At 46.6% G+C, this 27,088-nt stretch overlaps 1 protein-coding gene across 1 annotated transcript; it reads right to left on the bottom strand.

Annotated features, from left to right (window-relative positions):
• Positions 1 to 861: 861 nt before the first annotated feature.
• Positions 862 to 26,722, bottom strand: LOC119390199 (2-methoxy-6-polyprenyl-1,4-benzoquinol methylase, mitochondrial). The gene is made up of 7 exons (XM_037657768.1): positions 26,502 to 26,722; positions 26,297 to 26,446; positions 25,285 to 25,461; positions 20,825 to 20,931; positions 15,543 to 15,631; positions 14,941 to 15,052; positions 862 to 1,143 (listed from the first exon to the last, which is right to left on the bottom strand). Exons 1-7 carry the CDS (start codon positions 26,686 to 26,688, stop codon positions 1,042 to 1,044), a joined length of 924 nt encoding a protein of 307 aa, XP_037513696.1. The 5' UTR covers positions 26,689 to 26,722; the 3' UTR covers positions 862 to 1,041.
• Between the last annotated feature and the right edge of the window lie 366 nt (positions 26,723 to 27,088).

Here is a 27,088-nt window from a genome sequence, read left to right as displayed (position 1 = left end):
GAAGGACTGACTTCTGCAGTACGTAACAAAGACGCAGAGCGATGGCTAGGCTATTTCGACGAAAACAGTGCACGTGAATGCGCTTGGCATCGCACAACGCAAAAGCATTTTGCTTAGAGCATTTAAAGCCAGCCATGAATGGATCCCGCGCTTCATGAACTGAAAGAACCTTTCTCTCCGCCGTTGTACAACGACCTGCCAATGTCTGCCTCGAAGCGATAAAAAAAGCATGCCGTTGTTTTTCCCACTTCTCTCAGCACAAGCGAGTACTGCAGTTTAATAGAGGAAAGTACCGCCTAAAATATTTACGAAAAAAAAAAATGTTGTGGCTCTTTCTTCATGTAATGGCCACACCCACAACTTTTGCCCCAAATCTAGGGAAAATTTGGCCGTTACACAAGTATGTGTGGTAATTTATCCCTAGACCCATCTCTACATCTATCTTAGTTACTTAAAAGAACTACACGCCACCTTAGACATCATGCACTAACACCTTACTATGCAAGAACGAACCCATTTAAGTATTCTTTTTTTGCTCGTACTCTAACTGAATGAAATTATGTACATAATCGAATCGACATCATAATCTTGTATTATTATTGTTTTGCTTTGCCTATTTATTCATCCTAAGCCTGCATTAATACTGTTTTGTTTTGCCAAATATATTTACTGCATTTACCATTTGTCACCCTCCCTGCTTGGACTATGTGTCCACAGTATTCGATAAATAATAAATAAAATAAAATGTGTGTGTGTGGAGGGGGAGATGTACTCCACACGCACACTTCTGCCAGTGCCCTTTTCTAAGGACTTGTAAACCCCTTGCAGCAATTGATGGCTGATGCACAGAATGCAAGGAAAGATACTTTCATAAATAAGTTCATTTATATAATTCACCAGCACCCTGCAATACTATATACATTACCTATGTACACACCAGCAAGGAACAAGATGATGTTTCAACAATTTTTCGTAATTGTGATGCAAACCGAGTGCAGTGAATAAAAAGCGAGGCTGTCCCGGTTATCTCTCTTGCGTCTGTCAAAGCTTGAAGCCGGAATGAATGGCAGCTACTCCATTCATCAGGTTTTCATAGGTGACCTCTTCGAAACCTGCCGCATGGATCATATCCTTGAACAGCTCCTGCGTACATCAACAAGACAACAAATGAATAGACTGGATTTTAGCAATGCGCAGACAAGATAGCTTCAGTTCTTTTTCGTACTTTAGCCTCCATCACACTTCACCCAATATACTCCTTAAAAGGGCCCGGCAACGCTTTTTGAACGTGGTCAGAAAACACTGCGCTCAAGGTCACGAACAGCATTTGACGTAGCTTCCGGCCAGTTTGTCGTTCCTCGCTGTTTAGCTTTCAGTGAGCTCGCTGGGACGAAAGGAGATAAACAAAAAGTGCTTAAAGAGTGCTACAAATCCCTATTACTCCACTCTTGAAAGACTAAAAATTTTTGTGCCTATTGGTTCGTGAGGCAATACTCCGATAGTGAGGTCATTCGATGATTACTTGGAAAAGTTTTGCAGGGCCCTTTTAAATGCCAACATTAACAACGTTTCGCTTTATTATGCTTTCACTGAGCAGTCAGTAAATGACGAGGAATATGATAATGGCCCCAAGGTCAGGGACTGTAGAAAGACACTCACTCGGAAGTGAGAAAACACGTACAAAATGTTAAAAAAGCAGCAACAAAACACGCAGTGTAAATTAATGCTAACGTACAAAGGTTACAAAATATGTGCACTTGCTCTTTCTCATTTTATCTCACAAAATCACACTTGGGTGTTTCACTCTCAGAACATGGCTATGGAAGCAAGTGATTTAGCAGCAGGGTGTCAAAAAAAATTTTTTTAAATGCAGGTTTAGTTTGGCTTTAACGCACTCCACTTTACCCCAGTTCACTTCCGGTTCCAAGACAAACTACAATGGTTCACGAACTAGTTCACACTGAATTGGTTCATGAAACAGTTCATCACAGTAAACTTTTTCTTCGACACATTGCACAGCGCTACTGACTTAAGTGTGCTAAGCTGAACACGCAGAACAGCTCAGCTCACTGCCCTCACAAGTTCACCAGGAGATTTGTTTTGTAATTTTACATTTAATTTCCATTCGACTTTAAATCATATGTTATGCCTAGTGCATGGCTCATCTGCAAGTTTTGTTGGAAGGTGGGAGAAATGAGACGGAAGATTGGAGACTGTGATCAATATTTTGACGTGAACATCAGTGAAATTTAGTGAAAATAGCTACAGCAGGTATATACTCATAAACAAGAACATCTTATGCGCAGAGTTTTGCATGGCAAGCATGCACAGCCCTTCATAGTTTTCACCTCAGAGCTCTCTCTCTGCTGCCTTTCTTTCTATTTCTGATCATACTGAGAATGGGTACAAGAGTAGAAATTTATACAAATGTTGAAGAAGTGAGATTTCTGAGCTGGGTCAAATAGAAACACTAAAGAAAAACAAAGACTGAATATTGATTGGAATGAACCCAAACAAGAAGTTTCACAGAATCTGTTCACAAGACCTCATAAATAATTTGACACATGTACAGTCACACCCAATATGAGTTGCAACTAGTGATGCAGAACTATCGGTAAATTGACTATCGATAGTATCGATAGTTTTTTTGAAACTATCGATAGTGTAAACAAACTATCGATAGTGCTACTATCGACAAACTATCGATAGTGCAATCAGTAGTACCATCGTTAATATTACTAGAGCGCTATTACTGCCACGCGTGTTTATTGCTTTGTTTTGACGTATTAGTGTTTAGCCCCACGAAGACTATTAGCAACGTTTGACGCAGCCCGCGCCGTAATGATTCAGAAGCTTCAGAATTGTTTGAGATCATTTTGTTAGGATTACACGCTGGACGAGCATAGTCAAGTTTATTCGAGAACTTACGCGAGCACCAGCGATAACGCTGGAAGGTTTGATGGCTGATGTATAAAGGACGACGCGTTCCACCGATGATGAGAGAACTCAGCGGCTGACGACTGCTCCCGCCGCTATCAGTGCGCAGCATGTATCGCTTGTATTTGCAGCTTTGATTTTCTGGGCACAAGTTCGCCCAAATAAAGAGCTCCGTATTTCCCATTCTTGCTGCAGCATTCTTCACCGTCACAACGACGTGACAATACTATCGATAGTAGTGTGAATAATGATGCGGTTGCTGGCCGGCCATATTGCGAAAATATTTCCGATAGCTTACTACCAGCTTCGCTTAATTTATAAGCAATTTTCGGCAGAGAAATTAACTATTTCTGGCGCAATATATCCATCAATATATTCGTATCCAAAAGCAACCAGTTACACCTTACACTTAACTTTTTTTTATTTTGAAATCATAAAATGCAATATCAATTTGAACCCTCGCAGTACTGCCACATGTAAAGGCTTCCTTTCCGCTACAGCTGAACAGTTTGACTTTATGATCATGTGTCAGCAAAGCACTCTGGTGAAGAACACAAGCCTGTCAACTTTCTTGCCCTTCAGCCTGCTCCTCTGGCTCCACTATGTACCACGCGCCCGGGGAACCAAGTTTATTCTGCAGTGAGTCCGCGCTGTTGATTTTATACTATCGATAGTACCATCGAATTTTTTACTATCGATAGCTCTATCGATAGTATCCTTTACCATCGATAGTTCGATAGTGACTCAGCTATCGATAGTATCGATAGTACCATCGATAGTTCTGCATCACTAGTTGCAACATGTTGTTTGTGTTGAAAATGGCGCCAACACTGCAAAGCGGTGCCAACATAGCAAATATTACAGAAGTGGACATTGTTTCAGTTATTGGTATTCTCTAAACCAATTTCATGTTTATCAGGTAATCGTTCAGGCTTGGGGCCCCTTCAGCCACGACCAACGTGTTGCAACTCATATTCAGCGCGACTGTACACCATGTGTCATCAGGCAGCATTACCTGTGGTGCCTGCAATGATGAAATTTATCCTACTTTTGCACCAATTTTTTGTTTACTGGCAATTTCACAAGCTACTAGAAAAATATTGGCACTTGTTCTTTTAATGTGAGCAGGTTTCAAAGACTATTGCACGTGTCATCGCTCAGCCCAGGCTACGCTTAACAGTTGGGCAGAGTCATTCAATGCTTCTTATGATCACGAAACTGCCGCGTCAGTTTCATATGCAGCCAGCGGCCGCCGCCAGAGGCGCAGCTGTTCTTGAGAGACGATGCGAATGCTGCTATCGCTGGGGTTGTGTGTGGGACAGCCTCGGTGTTTTAGCTTTCTAAACTTCCGCAACGGTCACTTTGCTTTCAAGCTTTTACTTTGAGCACTCAGCATGCATAAATTCGTTCCTGAACGTGTTTTCTGTTTTAAAACCAGCATCGGACGCGTTATTCAAAGGTCACATGTTCGGTCCCGGCCGGCGGCAAGTAATCTTTTCGTCCACTTTACTTTCTTAACATTTATATCCCAATTATTACAAATAACATTACTGTCTCTTAGTTCTCATTAGTATTGTGTCTAACAAAGAAAAACGAGCCCTTAAAAGTGATCTTCTTTCCTTCAGCTCAAGACATGCAGCTCGCGGCGATATATAGCCGAAAAAATACGAAAATTCGGGGATTAACGTAAAAATACATAGTGTTCATGTGACGTCACTTCCGCTGCTGTCGCCCTCTCCCGCCATCCCTGGGTACCTGCTGCAGTTCGCGTGTTGCAGCGTGGGGTGTTGCGGCGTTGTCAGTTGTTGCTGTGCGCGATGATGAAAATCAAGCAGTGCAGTTTTTTTGTTGTCGTACTTCAACGAGCTTATCGGACCAAGAAGACCTCGATTGTTCGCTCCATACGCTGTGTGGCACGTCAACCCGTACCGGATTTCTATCAGCAGAGATGCCACCGCAGCATAGGTCGGCAAAAAATGTGGAGCTCACTCATACTCACTCATGAAATATATTTTGCCCTTAGAGCTCACTCGGACTCAGACTCACGAAAATTTTCCTCAACCGGACTCACTCGGACTCAAACTCATGAAAATTTTCTCAACCGGACTCACTCTGACTCAAACTCACGAAGTTATTACTCACTCGGACTCACTCAGACTCAGACTCACGGCTCTGTCTGAGTCTGAGTGAGTCTGAGTGATTCGACTCATGAGTCTGTTAGCGTATAATTGGTTTTATCGACTATGGTGTCAATGCTCTTTCACACCAATATCTTGCATAATCGGTGCTCTACTTGGCGTCTTTTGATCTCATAACTTAAAATATGAGTTATCCGTGGTTGCAATCCAGTAAGGACATTTTTGTTGAAAGGGATGACTCAGACGACATATTTTTATCAAGAACTTCCTGTGAAAGAGCTTTTGGGGGCAGGTCGTGGCACCCCCCACCTCTGTAACTCACGCATCTGATCAATAAATATTTAGCTGGCGTATGAACTCTAGGGCTTTGATGTATGTGTGAGTCGATGGGAATGTAAACGTGAGCCGACATAAGGCTGATAGTAATGCTGAAATGGTGTAGATAGAATGAGAGGTCGGCAAAACGTGTGGAGCTCACTCAGACTCACTCGGCAAATACATTTTGTGCTTAGAGCTCACTCGGACTCAGACTCACCAAAGTTTTCCTCAACCGGACTCACTCGGACTCAGACTCACTAAAAATTTTCTCAACCGCACTCACTCAGACTCAAGCTCACGAAAGTATTATTCACCCGGACTCACTCAGACTCAGACTCACGGCTCGATCTGCGTCTGAGTGAGTCTAAGTGAGTCGACTCATGAGTGAGTTTGCCGACCTATGCACCGCAGACTACAGCTTGTTAACCGCCATGACCTACATGGGCATATTACCTCGTTTATTTCACTATGAATTACGTGGACCAAGAACAAGGGAAAGCCCAAAGTTCCTCGAGTCTAAGACTTTCGGCTAAGAGTACAACCCGACGCTTTGCTCCCTGTTTGTGGGCTGCAGAATTGGCTTGCTTAGCCAGCAGGTGATAATTACACAAACTTGTATCGGCCGAACTGAGCGGGAGCAAGTGCGAGTGGCGTGTTCCGGAAGTGACGAAGGGGAGCTGCGTGACTTACGAACGCCAAAGCAGGGGACTTCTGAATGATTTTTGCCCCCTAGGGTCCTTTTAGATGTACCTAATTCTCAGCGCACTGGTGTTGTTGCATGTCGACCCCATTAAAATGCGGCCGCTGCGGCCTCGCAAGCTCCTTTAGTCTCAACACTACGACACCACGATAGGTACAACTTTTTAACATTTCCGTCAAATTAAACACCGTGCATTCGCAGCAAAGTGCAAGCGGTGCCAGTTGTAAACATAGGAAAAAAAACAAGCTGTTACACGCCCATACGTGTGGCTACAATGCGGTATAAACAGGGCGTCGGCGTTGCTCGGAGCTCTTCAGTGGACGACTCACGTGGTCGTTTGCATGGTGGTCGCATTGTCTATGAGCGAGATCGAGGTTTGCGCTTCGTGAGATACGAAGGAAGTCCTTCAGAAATCCTTGGAACTGCGTCAGCCTTTAGCGTTGGTTTGTCGTGTTTCAGGGACACGGAGTCGCCGTTCATGTTAAAGTCATACGCAGTGACAATGTCCGAGGCGTCGAAATGGTTCACACATACACGTGTATACTTCGACTCAAAGTTAAAATCGCCACTTTCCAGCCGTGGTATGGCCCGTTTCCCTTTCTCGCGCTGCTGCATGCTTGTCTAACGGTAAAGAAAACAACGACACCTTTCTGGTTCCCTTATAGCCGAAACGGCACCCTGGCACGCAACATCTGTTAGGCATCCTAGTCCTGAGACGTTTCCGCTAACTTAAACATACCATGTCCAGCAGCTTGTCTTGCACTGCGCGAGTATTTCAATACGCGGACGGCGAAGACGATCGCCTCTGTGGCACAGTGGCGGCGCGTTGCGGCTATTTCGAGCAGCGTATGAAGCTCGCCCATAGCGTGACGGTGCAGTTTCGTGACCATAAAGAGAATTGAATGACTCTGGTATGGGAAAATCCACAACAGTTTTATTACACATAATTCTGCTATGGAACAGGCCACTGGTTATCAACTCCGTGTACAGTTCAATTCTTTCCTATTCATTTTACTAGAACACTAGCAACCCCTTTTCATTTTCTAATCCATACCAGTGTTTCACATTCGCTTACCACTGTTTAGTGTCACTTTGCTTTCCATCCTTTATGCAGCCCCCTTCAACAAGTTTCTCTGCAATAGATCCCTTTCATAAATATGCCATCTGACGGTGGGCCCTTTGTCAGTTTCGATTTTGCATAGAGTTCTGGGAGAGAAGCCGCCATGTTTAGGGCTAGGGGATGTGAAGTCCGCACGTACGCCACTGTAGTATGTCCGTGCGTGGTGCCAGCCAGCTGTATCTCACTGTCTCCGAAACCCCTGCGAATGAATGTCACCGTGCATTGCTTTGTGAAGGCAGAGCAAATGACTTCAGCATCACAACGAGCGATCCGTCGACCACATGAATGAAAGATTTGGCACGGCTGTTGAACTTCGAGCTGGTTTAGCTGGCGTCTGCCTTGGGGTTGAGGAAAGATGCTTGTCGGAGCTACAAGCTGCTGTCGGAAGGTAGCAGCATCGCCGATAAAGAAGAGAATGGTGGCCCACTTGAGAAACGAGGCAGGGCCATGAGAGTCTGGAAGTCTCGAGTGGCCAGCGCCGATCGCTTTCCTGTACTACGTTTCATACATCAGGTGCAACACTGTAGAGGCTAGCGATACTTAGTGGAGTGAACGCATTCGCGCCGACAAACACTTCAATGTTTTTACCGCTTAAAATGGGATTTCTTTTTAGGCTGGGTAATAGATGAAGATCTTTCATGCCTTAGAAATACATTTCCAGACTCTGTTATATGGCTTTTAATATGTTGTCCCACATCACTTAGTGTTTTATTCTTTTGGGTTTCTGGTATTTTCACTTGTAGCCGGTCATGAAGCTTCATGCGCAGGCTCATGCTAAGCTTGCGCAGGCATTTACAGCTGCGAAAACCAACGAAAACAGATGTGTGGAGTTATACATTTAGCTGACCGAACTTGTTGCATAGCTTCAACAGCCCTGCAGCTGATGTGTGAAACGGAGTGTAGTCAGGTCCACCAAGGCACCACCAACTGGACTACCAGCTGTGGCCTTCTGTTCGACAAAATATACCTTTTATTGTGACTTGGCGTGATCACCATGCCCTGACCCTGCCGACTACATCAACAGAGCTTCATTCTGCACACTTCGTTCCCCTGAACCATGCTACCAGCAATGTACTGTACTTCCCATACTCCTGAAGAGCTGGTGATGTCGGAAGCCATGTCACAAGCGTTGAGTAGGGAAGCCACTGCAACATGCTTACGATGGTACATACTGCATCATCCGTTGTACAGACAAGCATTTCATAAACTAAAATCCACAGCATGCCTACGTAGTGCTTCCACAACCATAATGGCATTGTAGCGGCCGGGAATGTCGGCTGCCGGAGGCAGCGAGAAAGGAGACGTGAAGCTGGTTTGGAGTTGCAGGGCAAGACTGTTTATTTCCACTCCGTGCGAGTGACGAGAGCTCCCCTCGACGAGGGAGAGAAGGAGGCACCCCCGCGTTCTTCTACAAGAAAGAGGAAAAAAGGGGGCCCCCGAGCGAGCAGACGCAGCATGCCGCCGGTGCTAATTCCCGGAGCCGGCCCCGACAACACGTTGTTCCCCGAACACGGAGGAGGAGGCGCTGGCGCCGCGCGTAGGCGAGCTGTCGACGGCCGGCTGCAGACGGGATAGAAAAGAATGCGGTGGTGCTGAGCAGCTTCCGCTACAAAGGCTCCCCCCCTAGATTGCGGAGCTTTTAAAGAAGGACAGCAGTTACGGGCTGAATAGTGAAAGGTCACAGTCCAATGGTTAGCAATGAAATCGTACGTGAGAGGCTGCTTGAATGGAAACCTCAATATGAGCAGGCTTGGCGCGGTCAACGGCGACGACTTCTCGTTTCCCCCGCACGTCGATTGCGATGGTTTTGTTAGTACGTCCCAAAACTTTGAATGGGCCATCGTACGGCGGAGTAAGGGGCGGCTTCGTTGCGTCGTGTCGCACGAACACATGGGTAGCAGAGTCCATGTCAGGAAAAGTGAAAACTTTCTTGTTGCGGGCGATGCGAGGTGCTGTTGGCCTGAGTTGCGCGAGCCATGCGCGCAGCTTCTCGATGTGATCGGAGGCTGTTGGGGCGGAAGGTGTCTGGTCGGAGAAGAATTCTCCCGGGAGGCGCACTGTTGAGCCGTAGACCATTTCCGCTGCGCTGAAGCCGAGGTCTTCCTTCACCGTTGAGCGTAGGCCAAGAAGAACGAGCGGGAGCTTCTCCACCCAGTGCTGGCGGTCGAGTTTCGCTGCCAGTGCGGCTTTGAGTTGCCGGTGGAAGCGCTCAACCATTCCGTTGCTGGCGGGGTGGTAGGCGGTTGTATGCTGCAGCTTCGTGCCGAGGAGCGTTGAAAGTGCGGAAAAGAGGTTGCTCTGGAATTGCCGTCCCCGGTCAGTTGTTATGCGGGCGGGGCAGCCAAAGCGGGACACCCATGTTTGAATGAAGGCCTGCGCGACGGTCTCAGCTGATATGTCCGCAATTGGTATAGCTTCGGGCCACCAGCTGTACCTGTCGATGCATGTGAGCAGGTACCTAAATCCTTGGCAGGGCGGTAGTGGTCCCACGAGGTCGAGGTGAACGTGGTCAAACCGCGACTCAGGAGTCCGAAATTCCTGTAGTGCAGCCCGATTGTGGCGAGTCACTTTCACTTGCTGACACGTTTCACATGTCCGAGCCCATCGTCGCACGTCCGCGTTGACTCCGGGCCAAACGAAGCGTTGCGTTATCAGCCGCTGGGTGGCGCGGACACCTGGGTGGCTGATGGAGTGGAAAGTGTTGAATACCACTCGGCGAAAGTTCAGTGGGACGAAAGGTCGTGGTGCTGCCTGGGAGGTATCGCAGGTTATCGTGCTCTGCACGTAGGGAAGTGCAACCTCCGAGAGCACGAGTGAAGATCCCCCTCCCTTCAGTCTTGTCAACTCGGGGTCGTCCCGCTGAGCTGCGGCCATGGCTTCGAAGTCCAGGACTTCTGTGCCGGAAGCGTTGACGCGAGACAAGGCGTCAGCTGCTTCGTTTTCGACCCCGGGAACGTGGCGGATGTCTGTAGAAAACTCGGAGATGAATGAGAGCTGACGGATCTCTCGTTCTGAGTAGGAGGAACTGTTGTTTTTGAATACGTAGGTGAGGGGCTTGTGGTCTGTCAAGATGTAGAACTCACGGCCTTCGAGGAAGTAGCGGAAATGCTTAATGGAACAATAGATTGCGAGCATCTCCCTTCCAAAAGTGCTGTACCGTGCTTCTGCAGGCTTCAGACGTTTCGAAAAGAAGCCCAGTGGCTTCCACTGGGCGCCCTCCTGTTGCTGCAGCACTGCTCCGACCGATGTGGAGGAAGCGTCCACCATGAGGCGTGTAGGAGCTTCAGGCCGTGGATGAATGAGGAGGGTAGCCGCGGCTAGCTCGTCCTTAGCTTTCTGGAAAGCGCTCTGGTGTTCGTCAGACCAACAAAATTCTGGTGCCTTTTGGTCGTCTCGGCGCAGCAGGTCGGTCAATGGCTGGAGCACTCGAGCACAAGACGGAATGAAGCGCCGGTGGAAGTTTAAGAGCCCGAGGAACTCCCTCAGCTTGCGAAAAGATGTTGGAGCTGGAAACTTCTTGACGGATTCCACCCTCGATTCCAATGGCATAATGCCCTCAGCAGTGATGTGGTGGCCGAGGAAGTTGAGCGCCTCTACTCCAAACACGCACTTTTGAGGTTTCAACACCAGACCGTGCTCATCCAAACGCTGAAAGAGCTGGCGGAGGTGCTCTTCGTGCTCCGCAGGCGTTCTGCTGGCCACCAAAATGTCATCCAGGTAGACAAAGATGAAAGGAAGACCCCGGGTGACTTCATCCATGAACCTTTGAAAGGTCTGTGCGGCATTTTTCAAGCCGTAGGGCATGCGGACAAACTCAAACAGGCCGAACGGAGTTGTTATGGCTGTTTTTGGTATGTCCTGCGGTTCGACGGGGATTTGGTGGTATGCCGCTACAAGGTCGATCTTGCTGTATATTTTCGTACCTGCCAGCCGCGCGCTGAAATCGTGAATGTGTGGCAGAGGATACTGGTCCGGCGTTGTCGATGCGTTCAAGGCTCTGTAATCACCACACGGGCGCCAATCGTCGTCCTTAGGCACCATGTGTAGCGGCGATGAATGGTTGCTAGACGAAGGGCGAACAATTCCCAGCTGCAGCATGTGCTCGAACTCCCTGCGTGCAGCTTGAAGCCTTTTGCTGGACAGCCGTCGTGGCTGGGCGGTGACTGGCGGCCCGGTGGTGACGATGTGGTGAGTCACGTTATGTTTCACCGGCTGTTCCGTGTTGCGGGGCTTGGTGAGCGAGGGGAATTCGGCCAGGACGTGGTGGTAGGCTGATACTGGCTGGAAGGCGCAGATGCCAGATGAGCAGATGTTTGACTCCAAACCACGTACTTTGAGGGATGTGTTGTTATCCTTGAGGCAACGGTCACGTACGCTCACATCCAGGTTGAAGTGGCTGAGAAAATCTGCTCCGAGTATGGCGAAATTAACATCCGCCACCACGAAGACCCAGCGAAACAGGCGCCTGAGTCCGACGTCTATTGTCAGCGAGCGGAAGCCGTACGTAGCGATGGCAGTGTTGTTCACTGCCTGCAGCGACGATGTGTTCTTGCTACGTCGGCGATCCTCGGGGGTTGCCGGGACAATAGAGATTTCGGCTCCCGTGTCGACTAGCAGGCGCGAGTTGCTTACGCGGTCGACTACGAAAAACAGGCGGCTGGGTGGAGGGCCGATGTCGTAAGCCGCCGTTAACGACTGGCCGGAGCGTTTCCCGGAAACGAGCAAGGTTGAGTGCAGCGGCTAGCACCCGTGCCGAAACGACGGTGGTACCAGCAAACTCCGTCCTGTGTATCTCGTGCATGGCTTCTCTGGGAAGAGCTTGGGTGTCTTGAAGGGGATCGGTTGCGTCGTTGCTCGTCCTGTTGGGGAGCGCCAGATAGCACAAGTTTCTGCATGGTCTCGGTAAGGTGTTGCAGTTTCTCCTCAAGGCGCGACAGTCGATCTGGTTGCTCATGTGTTCTTGCAGCAGCTATGGGCGCAAAGGTTGGAGTTGAGTATTCCGTGATGCGATCGGCAAGTTGCGCTAGTTGATCAAGGGACGTCTCATTTGAACCCGCGAGAACCACGCGCACCGACTGGGGGAGCCGTTGCAGGAAAAGTTCACGAAGAAGTGGGAGCTGGCCGTCCTGATGCGCGTGCACACCGAGTAGTTGCCGCATACGGTGCAGCAGTTGGGAAGGTCGTTGGTCGCCCAGCTCTTCGCGACACAAGAGCTGCTGCAGTCTGCTTTCTTCAGGCGCCTCGAGGCGGTCCAGCACCGTCTTTTTGAGGGTGTCATATTGTTCTTGCGCGGGGGGTGAAACCAAAATGTCGTCGATAGCGTCGGCGATTTCGGGGGGCAGGGCTGCGACGACGTGAAGATATTTTGTCGACTGCGAGGTGATATGCCGGAGCTGAAAACGGGCCTCCACTTGGCTGAACCAAACTCTTGGATTTTTCGGCCAAAAATTTGGTAGCTTCAGTTCTGTGGCGATGACCGCAGGCGTGGAGGCAGCAGCGTTGTCGTCGGAGCTCATCGCGGCGTGTTCGTTGAAGCGTTCGGGTCACCAATTTTGTAGCGGCTGGGAATGTCGGCTGCCGGAGGCAGCGAGAAAGGAGACGTGAAGCTGGTTTGGAGTTGCAGGGCAAGACTGTTTATTTCCACTCCGTGCGAGTGACGAGAGCTCCCCTCGACGAGGGAGAGAAGGAGGCACCCCCGCGTTCTTCTACAAGAAAGAGGAAAAAAGGGGGCCCCCGAGCGAGCAGACGCAGCATGCCGCCGGTGCTAATTCCCGGAGCCGGCCCCGACAACACGTTGTTCCCCGAACACGGAGGAGGAGGCGCTGGCGCCGCGCGTAGGCGAGCTGTCGACGGCCGGCTGCAGACGGGATAGAAAAGAATGCGGTGGTGCTGAGCAGCTTCCGCTACAGCATTGACATGGTGCCCGGTGCGGCATGTGTGTTTGTTTACATTGGTAATTTTCAAATGTCTGTGGCTTACTTCCTCGTTCTTGTTGCAGTGGCACCGTTGACGACACAACGGAACATAGTGCCTTTCAACCATCTTTAGCGAGGTGTTTCCACCCAAATTCACAGCGTGTGAGCTGGCTGCTGCTCTAGCGAAACGTCGTGCACCAGCAGTCGCACACAACCTGGTCTGCTGCGGCGACCTAAACATGGCGGCTTGTAGTGGTTCGCATGAAGTGTGCTTGGGGTGCCCTTTTGCGAAAAGTGTATATGCTCCAAGGTTCCCTCCTACAGTTTAGTATAGGCAGAATTCACAGGCTGTGAACTTTTTAAAGGGGTCATGAAGCACCCCTTGGGCTTGTTGAAAAAACACAACCTGCGGAAAGCTATGAACGGCTCTGAACTGCTCAGCCAAATATTGCAGTCGTGTGCGCCACGTAAAGGCTACAAGCAGAACGCGAAGTTCCTGTTTCCTCAGGCGCCCTCTTTTCAAACAGAGGCCAGTTCTCTCTCTCGTCAGTGGGTAGGGCGTCTGCCGGTTGACGTCACGATCTGCATCGCCGCGTCACAAAAGACATAGCATCCTTATTGGCCGATAGCCGATGTAAATCGAGAGCAGCGTTCGGATCAGATGCGCTTCTTGCCACGGGGTGCCACCACATGCCGGTGCCGCACTCCTCAGTACACGGTAGCCGCACTCGCGCACGCGAATCCCAGCGGGAGAGCGATTGCATTTCATGATGCGCACTGACGTAACTTCTTTCCCTCGTGCCATCCCTCCCTGTGTAGCTTCCAGTGCGCTCGTCGACACGAGAAAAGAGAGAAAGCGCTGAGAGCGTGCGCCAAATCCCCGTAAGTCCGCTCATTCTTGACAGATTCGAGAAATTTTTGCGGCAATCGATTCGGGAGGCAGTAAACTCCGATACTGAGGTCATTAGACCCTTACTTGGAAAAGTCGTTCATGAGCCCTTTAAGGTTCACAGGTACTTTAACTGCCTCATCAGACACCGGCCTTGAGAAACGCGACGTCATTGTGAGCTCGCAAGCATGACCTAAAGAAACACGGTTCAAGCTAGAATTGAACCCAAGCAATCTACGTGGCAGTACCGTGTTTCTACCACAGCGCCACGCCAGTGCTTCAAACTGCTTTGGTAAAAGAACCTACACAGGCATCATGTTGGGTGAGAAGTTACGTTAACAGATGTAATATTTGTGGCAGAAGCATAGAATCGCAGCAGGTGTCACACCATATGAATTGTGTAACAAGTTGGTGGAATAAAGCTTCTGACACATTAGATAAAGATCAGCCATCATTCATCATCATTACCAGCCATAGCATCAAAAAAGTGTGTAGCTATGTAGGTGTGCTTATTGCCTTATATATACGTAGTGGGTATTTTGCTAAGGTCAGCACACCCTTGAAAAAGATATACAAAGACAAAAGTGTTTGCATGAGGTGTTCAAAGAGTCGATTTATTGCAAGACACATGTACTTGCTCATTGCGGCTGATCTGCCTTGCGCGAGTACAGCCAGGCTTTCACCTTTTAGTGTTACAACAACGTAACACATGCCAAATTTGTTACTTCAAGGATAGCCGTAAGCTGCCTTTCACAACCTGACAGTGCTTGTCAGATTTGCAGTGAACAATTTTCATTATATTTTTTCCAAAATCCAAGCAACATATGCAACGCTGTACCTTTCTTCAATATATTATTCTATAATGCAGAGGGTAATCGATTAAAAAATAACAAAAGAAGAGTGCATCCTATTTAATACCTCACCTGGCATGGAAACTTGCGAATGCTCTCAACTAAGTACTGATATGATTTCCAGTCTCGCGCCAACAGTAGGCCCATCACTGGTATCACTTGGAAGGAGTAATTGTCGTAGATGCTTAAAAAAGAGAGATAAAGGAGATGAGATCGTTAGCATGCTGTGAAGATGCAATCATTCATATTTGTTCCTTAGATACAGCAGGCACAATAAAAACATTCATCCCTTCATTGTAATGCTTTACAAGTGATTAAAAACACCTCCTTTGTAAATAGCAACTCTTAGGTCAATACTGCATGGCAACATGCTCCAAGGGAACGCTCCTACATGAAGAACACGGCGCAATGCTTAAGTTAGACGTGTAGACACAAGAATCCAGACGTGCCTGATGGTTTTACCTGTTTGGTAACGGAACAACTTCTCTCATTCACTGCTGTAGTGTCTACATGAAACTGAGCTGCATACATTTATTGGATGCCTTTCTACAGTGTTTAGATTCATAAGCCCAAAAGCATTACTTCTCAAATAATGAAAATGCGCAAGAGACAAGACTACAGTGGCACATCAAGCATTGTAAAAAAAAACGAAAGAAACATGAGATCGAACTTACCTACGCAGCAGTGGGTTTTTTACATGGCTGAACTCCAAACAAAGAAATCTTCCCCCAGGCTTCAGTACGCGATACGCTTCGCTAAGCACCTACACAAGACGGAAAGAGGCAGGCTTACTGACACCAGCTTGGAGTACAAACACAAAAGTGCAAAAGAAAAAGTATGGTAAAAAACATCAAGGCAGCACAAATGTTTTCCTTATTCAAGACCACACATATTAAAGTTAAACATAGCAAAGGTACAAATCCTCTCATTAACTATGACAAGTTACAAGGCTAAGCAGCAACTATCTGAGGTTGATTGTTAAAGTCAAGCTATAGCTTTCTGGTAGACACGCTAAGGCACACTGCAGGGGATGTGTGCCGATTATCTGTAATGGCTGATGCTATCAGACACTGACTGCAGGGTTGGCCCACGTTACAAGCCACCTTAAAACACTCGTGGGGGTTTACTTCGTGGACTGGTATCAAGATCGACTCAACGAGTCACCACTTTCAATCACACTGCTTATGAGAACAGCTTGGCTTACTCAGCGAGACAGCCATCTACACAGAGTGATAGAAAAAGCCAAAGAAAAGAAAACCTTGCTTAAATAATAAAATAACATCACGGGGTTAACGACATTTGTTGTTACCATGGTGATGTCTGAGTGTGAGTCGTAGACCCTGCGACAATACAAAAAGAAAACTAAGTTATGTTAAGCTATGGTGCTGGCGGTGGACACGATATTTAAAGCCATTTTATGGAGCATAAAAACTAATTTTAGAGCAGTCTGAGAAAATTATACAAATTTCGAGGCACCTGGGAGTAGATACTAGGTAAATGCAGAGATAACTGATATTTATTCTCCAACCAAAGTTACGAAAACACGTAAAAACCCACCCGAAAGACCGACCAACAAAGGACAGGGCGCCCGGCGTCGTTTACAAAATACCGTGCGCAGACTGCCCCTCGTCATACATCGGCGAGACCAAAAACTTCCCCGAACGAATTAGACAACACGTCAACGACGTCCGTAAACTCAACAAAGAACGCAGCGCTGTCGCCGAGCACGCGGAGACGTTTGACCACAGAATAGACTTCAACGGAACCGCCATCCTCGAAAGTGAAACCAAGTGGAGGAGGAGGTTACTACTGAAGTCGTGGCACATACAGAGGACCACTCAAAATATCAACCGTTCCCTCGGAACTCTCCCCCCGGTGTATGCGCATGGGCTACGCTCCGCGGTAATGCGTGGGATCGTTAACCGCCGCGAGAGTGCCTTAAAGAGGCCGCTGCCAAGCCGCCGCAGTCCCCCCTGAGGAAGGAACCGAGCTGGTTCCGAAACGTCGGGTTTTTACGTGTTTTCGTAACTTTGGTTGGAGAATAAATATCAGTTATCTCAGTTTACTTATCCAACCAGACAGACTTCTGTCTAATGTTTACCTTCAGGTAAATGCATAATGCCAAACTGCCAAACACACCTAAGCTATTTCTGAATACTCGAAATTCATAATCAGCCCAATATGCATTGGCTTGCTGTAAAGCAATGGTGCACTGCCTCTAAATTCAAAAAAAAGAAAGCTGACATTTGAGTATCTCTTACATGAAATAAAGATAACAAACCTTTTCACACAATCTGCTGTATTTGTTTATTCAAAATCGAATGAAGATATGAAGACACTAGCTTCTGCATCTTGTCAAGTTTTTCATTGACAACTACCAGCTTAGCCACGCTGTCTGCCAGGCTACAGTCAGACTTGATCAGCAACACGTGACCAAGTGAAAAATCACCTGCTAAAACACACACAGGGGAACGCAACACTCACTGCGCTCAAAGGTCAGGAATCTAAGTAAATTTCAACACAATCTGTATACCGCAGACACTACTCTGGGTTGTTTTTGTCTCTATAAGCTGCGAATGCACCAATTCTGCATAAGTTCACGTCAGATGCACCTCTACAGTGGGAAGAGATAAGTGTCTTCACAGCTTGAGGCCAGAGAGTGAGAGGGAAGGCAGATAGATACAAAGACCTCAAAAGCAAGGGGATTTAAAGTGAAGGTGAGCAGTCACTACACACAGGGTATAAACAGCGAGAAGCTGCAGCAGCACGGGGAGGTGCGGGAACATTGCTAGTGTATATATTACGGTTTTCCAAGTAAAATGGCGCCCACTAACGACTGTGCCGTCACTTGTAACTTATAAGAGCCTTTGCTTTACTATCGCTAGGATGCTGACATGGTACGGGATCGCAACATGAATTAAAGACTTTTCCGCTTGGCAGTGCCTAATCATTAGCTCCTCTGCTCATTGCAACAAGCGCCTCCCTATTATTATTGCATGACCAAATAAGGGCTGCACTTTGGCTTCTGCACTTGAGCCCAGTTTTGAACTCCTTGAAAAAAACAAGTGTCAGTAGTCTGACACTATTCACGATCACAATGTGACCTAATGAAGAAACAGCAAAACTACAGAGCTGTTAAAGAAAACCATGGCAGGCCCAGCAGCTGAGCTCTCCATTGGCACCATGGGTGCAACCATTTAACGTAGTAACAACCGGCATGCCGTGCCAATAGGAGGGTTGCTGGAACAGCGAAATTTATCAGACCAGGCCCAATTTCTTTCCACTTGAAGATTCCTTACGTAGCCACTGTATAAAAAGGAGGATAGGAAGAGAAAGGCAGAACGTTGAGCATTAAAACAATACCGAAATGGCAGCATTTGCAGACAGGAAGGATGAAAGGTGCTGAACAAGGGTGTCGACGCAGACCAGTTGGTACTTCATCGCCAGGTTTGGTTGTAGCGCAAGCAACAAAGTGAAAAAAGTTAGGCGACAGGACAGAGGCGCACCAGCAACCAAGCCTTATTTCACATCGATTGCAAATTATAAAGCTATGAAAGGCACCACATGGTACCAAGATAACAGCCACATAAGCAAGAATGGATAACACAACTATACACCCTACTAACCGCCTCTTTCCTGTCGTCTAAGTTTCCTAACACTGTTACTCGGCGCTGCGACCAAACCTAACGATGAAAGATCCTTTTGTAAACTTTCTCATCCTTACGCGATTTTGAGCCCCTTTCACACCGTTTGCACTGACGAAATTATTTTATCTTCACTTCAAGTGCACTTCAAGTGCACTTTCAGCTAAATCGTTTTGATACAGCGTGGAGTAGGCACTGGAGACGCCGAAATTAGTGGTTTCCAAAAATTACTTTTCCTTAGCAATTTTTTTTATCACACCCTATGTCCCTTCTTTGAAATGGCAGAACAACCTATAACTGCATCACAACAAAGTGTCACTTTCGAAGTCATCTCTGTAGAATATATGAATAAATGGGCATGAATAGCGCAGTGCAGCCAAGACTACTGACACAGAAACAAAAAAGCATATATCAGCTGGTACGTTTTCTCACCTATTTCCAAATCGTTGCTAGACGACACCTCAAGGTTTGCATTAAAGCACAGCGGCGGCGCTAGGGCAACCACAGGCACTACACGGAAAACTGCAGCTACATGCCATTCGACTAGAGAACTTCAAACAGCAAACATGAATACAGATACCCGGGAGCTCAGTTTACTTAAAAGCTGCTTCAATGAAACCAGGCCTTCTCTTGGGGCGCTGGTCAAACACATCTGCAGACCAATATGGCCACACCCACTTTGCAAAGTCACCAATCTGCCACACATAGGTGCAGAATCATTGTTGGTTATCAGAATTTCGCAAGAAACGGTGTTTGGTGCAACTTGGCAGAAGAATGGGAGCACTGCACTGGCAAATAGTTTTCAGAATCCTGTGTACTGCCAAACGAACAAATATGTTGGTCGTAAAGAGATGAATCAGAAATGTTCTCTTGAACAGAAAAGTCCTGTAACTAGGACTACCCTATTTTGGTTTGGTGATGTGAGCTACCAGTTAAGTGAAGAAACATTAATGCTAGGCCAAAATGGAAAGTATGAAAAAATGCAGAAAACCACGCATAAAATGGCCAGATGGTATTCTAGAGGCCACGATAAATTAGTCTAGGTGAGTTAAAGAAATTGTACTAAATTGACTTGACTGGCATTTACATGCTTCTAATGTTGCCAGATGTCATCAGCAACTCAACGGTACTTAGCATCAAGAACAACGACAAAAGCTGTTTCACGGGTTAACAGCAATCAACATCACTTGAAGCCAACAGGCAATAAAATCAAGGAAAGAATGGAGCAAATTACTTGTTTTTTTTAAAATTGAAATGTACAATAATATAAAGAGAAATCAAAATGGATGTTGTAGCACACATATAAATAAAAAACAAAAAAACAAAAAAAAAAGGCATGGAAAAACAGTGTCGTGGTAGCTCAGTTGGTAATGTAGGTAATGTGAAGGCATGGGTTGGGATCACGTCAGTGGTAAGTTGTTTTTTCTATTATTCACCCTCATTTCATTTTTCTAAGTGAGCAGAGTGATGGCACAACTGCGCCACAAGCCTCTTCGTAACTGCTATCGCAATAAAAATATTACGACATGGTCTTTAATGTGGCCCAAGAAGCTGTACGGATGCATCCATCCTGTGAATTTGTATGGCCTGCTATTGATTTATTACCCAAGAATTCATTACGCCGAGCAAGGAAAACAGCATCGATTTGGTCAGAAAGATGTGACAGTCGACACGAACCCTCCCTCTGCTTTTTCATACATTCAACCACAGTGACGCTTCCCTCATCCATCAAGCATGGACACTAATGTTGGTCAAGGATGCTGAGACACTTCCTTATGTAGCCCTGTCCAGGTAACCCATTCCGCGGGGTGTGTAAGTGATAGCCAAAAGTGCATGCACTGGACAAGTTCGAATAACGAAATCGCGACTATACTTCCGACATCGCTTCTTCCCGGCCCCACCCCTTCCTCACACAGGATCAAGCTGCATAGCTCCACCAGAACAATCCCTGCCCCATGATGTGGCCATTTCTCGTACAACCACATAGAGCAAATTCAGGAAACTTCCCTGCGCTTAAAGCGGCACCTTACATGTTAAAAAAAATGACAGTCTGAACAATGAGCTGTATAGACAACAAAAGCTCACCTTTTTCTCTCTCTCCCTCTCTATCATTTTTACAAGGCATACAACAGCAACACACCACAAAGTTTTGTAGGTGTATGATTTTCCAGCCTTGCCCGCAACTGCTCCCCGGTGACTACCATAACTAGTGCGCCCTGGACTACCAAGAGATCACGTGCTAATTTACAACTCAAGTTAATGTTATCTGACAACAACACCAGGGTAAGTGATCTTTGAAGACACGCACTTACCTTGTCAATATGAGTGACGTTGCGAATACCAAATGCGATAGTGTACGCGTCAAACTGGCCATCACCAAATGGCAGCTCTTCGGCGTCCCCCTGAGTCCACGATATATCTACAAAGGAAAAGAAGTATGGCTAATGGCTATGCAGTCACATTTAGTACCCGAGTGCATTCCCATTTGGCTACAACAAAACGACCAATAGACGAATCAGAAGAGCAAAGAAGTATTGATGCACTGAAGAAGCTGTGGGCGAAATGCAGCCATTAGACTATTTCGGCTGAGCGTCACATATGGACTGCTCTAATCCCATTTGAAATCGATGGCCTGACGATAACTCGTCTGGTTGGGAGGATGCACGACGAAGATAACACGGAAAAACTGACCAAATATGAAAAGGTCTAAAACTTCAAGACGTTTCAACTTCCATATGAAAGTTGAAACGCCCTGAAGTTCTAAAGCTTCTCATTTTCGAAATACATTTTCCTGTGTTTCTGAACACATACAACACGTGTTGTATGTGTATGTGCCAAAACTGTCTGAAGTCTTTTGAGCTATATTAACCTTTAAATGTGTACCTATGCTCCTTCATAAGCACACATCCCCGAAAATGTTGGTAACACGTAGTTAGCTTAGTTAAAAATGTCTAAGCAATGCTAAATGTCATGCTCTGCTAAATTTTGGCCACAGCTGAGCATCTTTATTTCATTTTGAGTGTACCCGTGCTAAGTTCTTCTAAAAGGCAGCTTGGCATTTTTTTTTTTTACCATTTCAAGGACATTATTTCGAATTTCTCTCTGCCTTCCATCGCATGATAGTTTCACTTACATGAGAATAAAGGATTTACATGAAGAAAAAAGAATAACATCCAAGCCGAAGTGAGCACAAGTGGTCCAGACAGCTACTTCTCATAATGTAAACAGCAACATTAGAATAGAAATGCACTAGTAAAAAGCATGCCAGTAGCAACAACTTCCCATGAAATGTCCTACCTACAGCAAATGCTCGATGCTCTTGCATTGCAATGCTCTTGCTGGTGATGAAGAACAGAACATAACAGAAAAGCTTTATTGGCGATTGCTGACTGGCCAGCTCAGAGCGGAACAGTTGCACTCTTCACTGCTCCCGTGTGTTTGTCGCTGCCCACTTCGCGTTTTTCGGGTGTAGGGGCTGTTTTGAGCAGGCTCAGATAATGCGGTATGGTGTAGCAGTATTTTCTCAGCACCAAACGCGGAGGCCTGTTCGAATTCTTTGCCACTTGATGGCCTCCTCTCCTGTTAAATCCTTGTGGGGCGGGGCATACAGTCACTGCTGATAGACAGGCAGGTCCATTGTGGTTGTAACGTTGCAATTTGATTGGGGTCGTGATACGAAGTATGCTGAATGGGGCCAGCATTGCTGCTGGGAAGGTTCATGTGTGAGCCACGGTATCTGCCCTCTCATTTTCTCCAAACCCTGGCATCTTGGGTACCAGAATATCAAGTGGCAGTTGTGGAGGCAGCATTGCAATTACTGTGCTAGAACCTTTCGGAACTCTGCCTCATTGTAGGAAGCGACAGGTGGCCTGGGAGCCTGCACCGACGTTACTGTCACGACCTCTACATTCACCTGTGTGTATGGTTAGCCTGATAGCCCTGGTCTCCTCAGTCAATGAGGGCTCACTGAAGAACAGTGCATCAGCATTTTGCCGTGTTCATTGAGAACCGGCGCGACAATGTGTTGGTGAGTGGTGCGTTTGCATTGTGGGTCAGCTTGTCCATAGGCGGTGACGTCCCCCCTCTTCAGACAGTGCAGTAGCGCTTCGACCCACGTTGTGTGAGCCTTACGTCTCCCCTTTTTGTGCTCTGAGTACATGTTGCTAGTCAAAGGGGCCACATGTACCAGGTCCAAGGGATCGAGATCAGTGAACTCCATGCCCACATGCTGCGGCGGCGGCAGTATGCCAATCCTCTTTCATATATATATCTGCCCATAGCGGTCTGGCTGAGTCTCTCGAGATGAGTGGTCAGAGTTGCTGCGGCAGATTCACTGTAGGAACTGTGAATGCCTTAGTGCAGGTGATTTTTTTCCCAATGATGTGCTTTGGGCCAGGCTGAGTGCCATTTTGTAAACTGCTGTAGTAACTGTATCCACCAGGATATTTTTGTTCTGTTTTTTATGAATAATAGGTAACGCTATAGGTGACTGTGCTGATTATTTAGGCTTGGATTAGCACAATGCTGCCTGCCTCTTAGAAAATTAAGAAGTTGAGCTGAGGGGGTTACCTTCGTGTTGGAATAATCATGTGACAACGTAGGTATGTGAAACACAGTCAAACATTCAAATATAACCCTGCACTATGATTAAAGACATGTTCACTAGCGTTACTTACTGTTCCTGCGTCAACTTTGTAAATGGAAAGCACCACATTGTTGTCTATAAAATAAACTTTTCAAGGGCATGGATCACAAGTGCCATCTGCCAGGCTTTGGAGTCTATTTTCAAGAAATACCACACAAATCCTTGCCATGGCATTTGAAAAACATAACCACAGCGTACAGCTGAATGCTTAGTAGAAGTTTCATCTAGGTTCGTATGCCTCGAGTAACTGCTAGAGATTAGCTTCGAAAGTACTAAAGGTCATGTCCTACTTACATGCTTGATGCATGTGAGCCCACCCCAGTAAATGTAACACCTTCAGCAGAAAAAGCTACAGTTAAAACTCAATCTAACGAAACCCGATTTTATGAATTTCCAGATTTAACAAAGAGATTTCCATTCCCCGGCATGCACCCATAGTGTTTACTGTTGTCACCAACTAGGGTTAACGAAGCTACCATGACACTAAACCCAATTTAACAATGTTTTTCCAGAAATCAATTAGTTAAAAATGCAGTGATTTCTTTCTAATTTTGACGCAGAAGGGTTTTTCTTAGGGATGTGCGAATATTCGAGTTTTGAATTCGAATTGAATAATACCTAATCGAATAATTCGATTCGACTTTCGAATAGCTAGTATTCGAAGTTGTGAACAATTCGAACGGACGGATATCTAAAACGTGGCAAAGGCCAATGGTGCAACTTTGTTAAGGTAAGGTGGCTAAAGCTAACATCCTTACTGTAGGGCTCTCGTCAAAACTTTCACCCATATCTATGTTCAGAAGCGAGCGCATGTTTATTTTAAAGGAGATTATGTCATTTCCGCCCGTTATGGCTACTGCAAAGAAGGGCAGAAAACAGAATGGGAGACTGTTGAACTGCTAGCGTCAAAAAATAACCAGCACATTGAGCTCATAACTTATAGTCAAAATGTTCAAATAAACTTCAATGAGCCTCTGATCCCAAGAAAGGATGATCCTCTGAAATACTGGAAAAAGCACGGAGCTGCACTTTGTCCAGGTATTGCCAAAATTGCCTTGCGATACCTTCCCATCCCTGTTGCTGAGGTGCCTAGTGAGCACATGTTTTCAACTGCAGTAAACACCGGAACGTCATGGCGAGAGAAACTGAAGCCAGGTCATGTAGAAGAGCTGGTGTTTCTGCATGACAATTTGTAGTCTTTCGGTAGCAGTCACTCACCACATTATGTGCTTGAGGACATAAGCAGATTTCATTTCTTTGTTCTTCAATTTTCAATAAAATCTGTGGTATTCGATATTTTTGACCACTGTTCAGCACTATTTGATTCGAGGTGAAATTTCACTATTCGCACACCCCTAGTTTTTCTTTGGGCGTGCGCTGAAATGCACTCGCATTAGAAGATGTCACCACAAAGCGATGATCCTAGTTTTATTTGGACGAGGATGGAAGCTGCGCCCATACACGGAACGTGTTTCACATTTGGTAGTGCTTTTACATACCAAATAGTGCTAGGGGTGGTGATGGCTTGTGGTTCATGTACATGTTTCCACAAAAGCGAGGTGCTTGCTTTCGTTTTTTAGTGGTTTGTGACACATGGCACTTTTCGTCACCTTGCAACTTTATTGCTCTGCCTGCTTGTACAACCACTGCATTCCTTCTCCCCATCTTTGCACATCGGCAGCTTGTCATAGCTTTATATGGTCGTCTAGCTTGCCTGTGTAGCCCGGATATGGAAGGCTCTATGCCTGCCTTAGTGGACTTCTCACACTCGCAGGCGTGTGCTAGTGGCAAATAAAATGCCGCGGTAGCTTCCGGGAGTCTACACGCTGCAATTTTAGATTTCAAACAACCAAAAAATCCCTTTCTCGATTTTACGAATTTTCCCTTTAAACAAAATAATTTGAGCACAGTCAACACTTCGTTAAATCGAGTTTCAACCCTAGAATGATTCATGACATCTAACACAGCTAACCTGCAGGGATGTCACAGCTATACAGCACTTTATTGAATGGCTTATGGAAGATGTTACGTCATGACTTGCAAATTTTGAGCTTCTCTGCAAATGCACTGTGACGTTCAATGTGCAAAACCAAATATCAGCATAACTACCAAGCCATGGCAACCAACCAGGATAAAGGAGATCATTGCGTCGTTTGCCGGCTTCCAGCATTTCTCTGTTGATGTCTACAACAAAAGCGTGTGCACGCTGACTAGATGAGCCATCTCCGAGATCCAAATCCAAGTTGTCATTGGCTTGGAGCTCCTGATACCTCACGGCTTGGATGAACCTCGTTGAAATGTCTCCTGCAGAACAAATAGTGGTGTTTCACATTGTGAGCTTTACATGCACGATGATCCATGAATAGAAGTACGACAGCCCAATGGGCCTAGCCCAGGTACTGCTTTCAGACACTGCAGGTATGAAATTGCAAACGGCAATGTGATGCCTAAACATTGGAAGCACCGATGAAGATAACCCCATCCAAAGTATGGCACATTTTAATGACTCCTCGAAATGATCTGTGCTCCATGAATGATTTGCATCCAGGAAGTTCGTATGAGCGAAATAACTTGAAGCCATACATATGTGCATGTTTGTCGCAATTAACCATTTCGTCACTCCGTATCAAGTTGTCGTCTCACATTAGAGAAAAAAAAAGAAAAGGAACTTTACAGCAGCAATTTTCGCTTCGCACACTTCCGAAAATGCTCCATGCTTTCTGACAAAAACTGCACGCAAACCTATTTAGCTGCTAAATGCTTGTGGTGATGGCATAAATGGAATATGTTTCAGACTAAATTTTAGTAGCTATTAGTCGTGACAATATTCCCAGGGTTTCGTTGAGGAAGAAGAGCAGGGAAAACCTAGAACAAACGTCGTCAAACAACGCTGGTCAGCGTTTGTGTGCTTGCACTCGCATTAGAAGTCGCAAACGGGTCGATTACGCCTGGCAAGTCCGGGCGAAAATGCCACAAAAGGCACAAATCAGCACTTCGCCTCACACTCAAATTCTAGTAACATGCACGTCTACATTACCTGAAAGTCCCCTCGGGCACATTACAGTTACTGTATACATGTTCCCGAGCGATACGACATACACCAACACTGGGATGTGTGAATGACAGAAAAGCTACCTACCGGTTCCCCCAGCAACATCGACGAGTTGCATTCCGGGCAAAGGGCCCAGGACCGAGATCAACCTGTCCTTCCAGAGGCGATGAATTCCCGCACTCATCGCATCGTTCATCAAGTCGTACTTTTCCGCCACACGGCTGAAAACTTGACGAACTGCGCAGAAGTTTTTCTTTTCAGATGAGAGAGATCGCTTGTCGACGAAGCTCACCTTTCTCGGCCTTCTCGTTCTCGGAAACCTTCTCATAGCCGAAGTTCGTGTTGTGATCTCTCAGGGCCTCTTCAGTTTGCGGGGAACTTTGCGGCCCGCCGCTCACAGACCTTACAAACGCTACGAAACAACTTTTATGACCCACGAACCTACTGGCTGCAAAACGCAACCGACAGGACGTCGCCATTTTTTTCTAGAGCCCAATGTTAACCGACGCCGTACGTCAATTCCGCCGCACACATCGACTCATGCAGCAGGTGCAAATATCTCTGCTCCTCCTTTCCCAAAGTTCAGCCTTGAACTCTTGCCAACGCTCGTTTTTGTTGACGAATCATTTTCTACTACACCAGTACAAGCGAGGGGCTTACGCACAGTGCGTCGGACAACTAGCGAAAACCACCGCACGCTTTTACGATGAGAGCTAATCAAAATCTGAAAAGCCAGCAGTGCTGCAGTTATTTTACTTGGAATGCATGCGCCCCGTCCACAGAACAGATAACTATCCGCTTGAAATTGTGCTACCCTTAACCTGTCGGCCAGTCCTGTAAATAAATGCTAAATATGGCTCTTATGGGCCATATTTAGAA

Source organism: Rhipicephalus sanguineus, chromosome 4, assembly GCF_013339695.2.
Source record: "Rhipicephalus sanguineus isolate Rsan-2018 chromosome 4, BIME_Rsan_1.4, whole genome shotgun sequence".
In the NCBI taxonomy this organism is placed as follows: domain Eukaryota; kingdom Metazoa; phylum Arthropoda; class Arachnida; order Ixodida; family Ixodidae; genus Rhipicephalus; species Rhipicephalus sanguineus.
Note: the sequence above shows the minus strand (reverse complement) of the source record. Positions and strands in the feature narration are given on the sequence as shown.